Below are 1,529 nucleotides of genomic sequence, written 5' to 3'. Positions count from 1 at the left end.
TTTTTAATGGTAGTAGTGTATATATATATATATATATATATATATATATATATATATTGTATATATTTTTTTATTTATTATTAAATAAAATGTCTTATATGTTTAAATTTTTTTATTATTGATGTGTTAATTATTTCATGTATATTTAAATCTAATTATATATATTTTTTAAATAACAATAAATTATTATACTCAGTTTGATGTACAAACATAATAATGATATAATTTGAAAACAAACTTTTTCCTTCAGTGCATAAAGCTCTGATATATTTAGATTGTATGTAGAAATAAATGTATTTCCTGGTCAAAGCAGCTCCAAATGATAGAGCAGGTCACAAATAATCACAGCCATGCTATCAGCATTCATTTAATCGCTCTATACTCGTACTCTACGTCAACTGTTGTCACATTTGTATCTATTTTTCAGGAATTTTGACACTTAAGTTTCCTAAACTATGAAAGAGCAACCTATAACCAGTTTATTTATTTTTGGGTCATTTTGAAACTCTTTCTCAGGCTCAACCCAACAGCAAGTACAAGACGAGTATGTGCAGGGACTTACGGCAGCAGGGCGGCTGTCCGAGAGGGGCCAGCTGCACCTTTGCCCACACGCAGGAGGAGCTGGAGAAGTGAGAACACACACTCTTTCCCTTTCACACACATACTGTACACACAATCTTGATGACCGTATCCAGCCAGTCTCATGCTGTAATGCACAAAAGAGCACCTCCCCGCCTTCCCACGTCTCCCGTTCCTCATTCTTATTCAGGCTCACCCACACGATCCCTCCAACACAACAGCAAGCTTTACTGTGGCAGGGTCTGCCGTCACCCCATTTCCTCTCCTCATCTTTCTGTCTCTTTCAGGCACAGAATGAGAAGTAGGAAAGCCAGTGGGGCGGTGAGGCCCTTCCCGTCAGTTCCAGCGGTTATGCCCAAAACCGGCACCAAAGGAGCAGTCCCAGGGTCAGACGGGAAGAACCACGAGAACGACGCCCCAGAGGACGCGTCTCCCACTCAGCTCATCCCTAGAGGAGGAGACCACCAGGAGGACAAAACGCTCCCCAGCAGAGTGAACGGACTGCCTGCTGCCAGCCTAGAACAGTAAGTGTGCTTCACTATTGCTGGAGCTCATACTTCTACATTCAAGCTTGTTGAGGAGACGTGTGTATTGCTTTCCAAATGGTTGGACTTGCGATTGTCAGGGATGAAACTGTCACTTTTCAGCAAAAAATCAGATAACGATTCCATTTCAATCGCAAAATAGGGCATTTGAATGCAAACATTTAAATGCAAAGATATTTAGCCAACCAAATATATTACTATTGTAATTTTAATGTTGTTCTGTAAAATTATTATTATTATTATAAATACTCATTATTTTATTTTATAGGACAATATTATTTTACTCTAGTAATGTATTCCTTTCTTTATTTGTTTCATTTAATAATAATGATAATAATAATAACATATATTTATTAATAATAATAATAATAATAATAATAATAATAATTGTTATAATATAAGTAT

At 36.4% G+C, this 1,529-nt stretch overlaps 1 protein-coding gene across 1 annotated transcript in view; it reads left to right on the top strand.

Annotated features, from left to right (window-relative positions):
• Positions 1 to 1,529, top strand: part of LOC107686479 (roquin-2-like) — a 30,051-nt gene that overhangs the window by 9,077 nt on the left and 19,445 nt on the right. The window contains exons 8-9 of the mRNA XM_016483517.1: positions 517 to 629; positions 867 to 1,103. Coding sequence (XP_016339003.1) covers positions 517 to 629; positions 867 to 1,103 — 350 coding nt within the window. The remainder of the gene's footprint in view (positions 1 to 516; positions 630 to 866; positions 1,104 to 1,529) is intronic.

The sequence above is a fragment of the Sinocyclocheilus anshuiensis genome, unplaced genomic scaffold (genome assembly GCF_001515605.1).
Source record: "Sinocyclocheilus anshuiensis isolate Anshui unplaced genomic scaffold, SAMN03320099.WGS_v1.1 scaffold838, whole genome shotgun sequence".
Lineage (NCBI taxonomy): Eukaryota > Metazoa > Chordata > Actinopteri > Cypriniformes > Cyprinidae > Sinocyclocheilus > Sinocyclocheilus anshuiensis.
The sequence above is the reverse complement of the archived record's forward strand: the minus strand, read 5'-3'. Positions and strand labels throughout refer to the sequence as shown.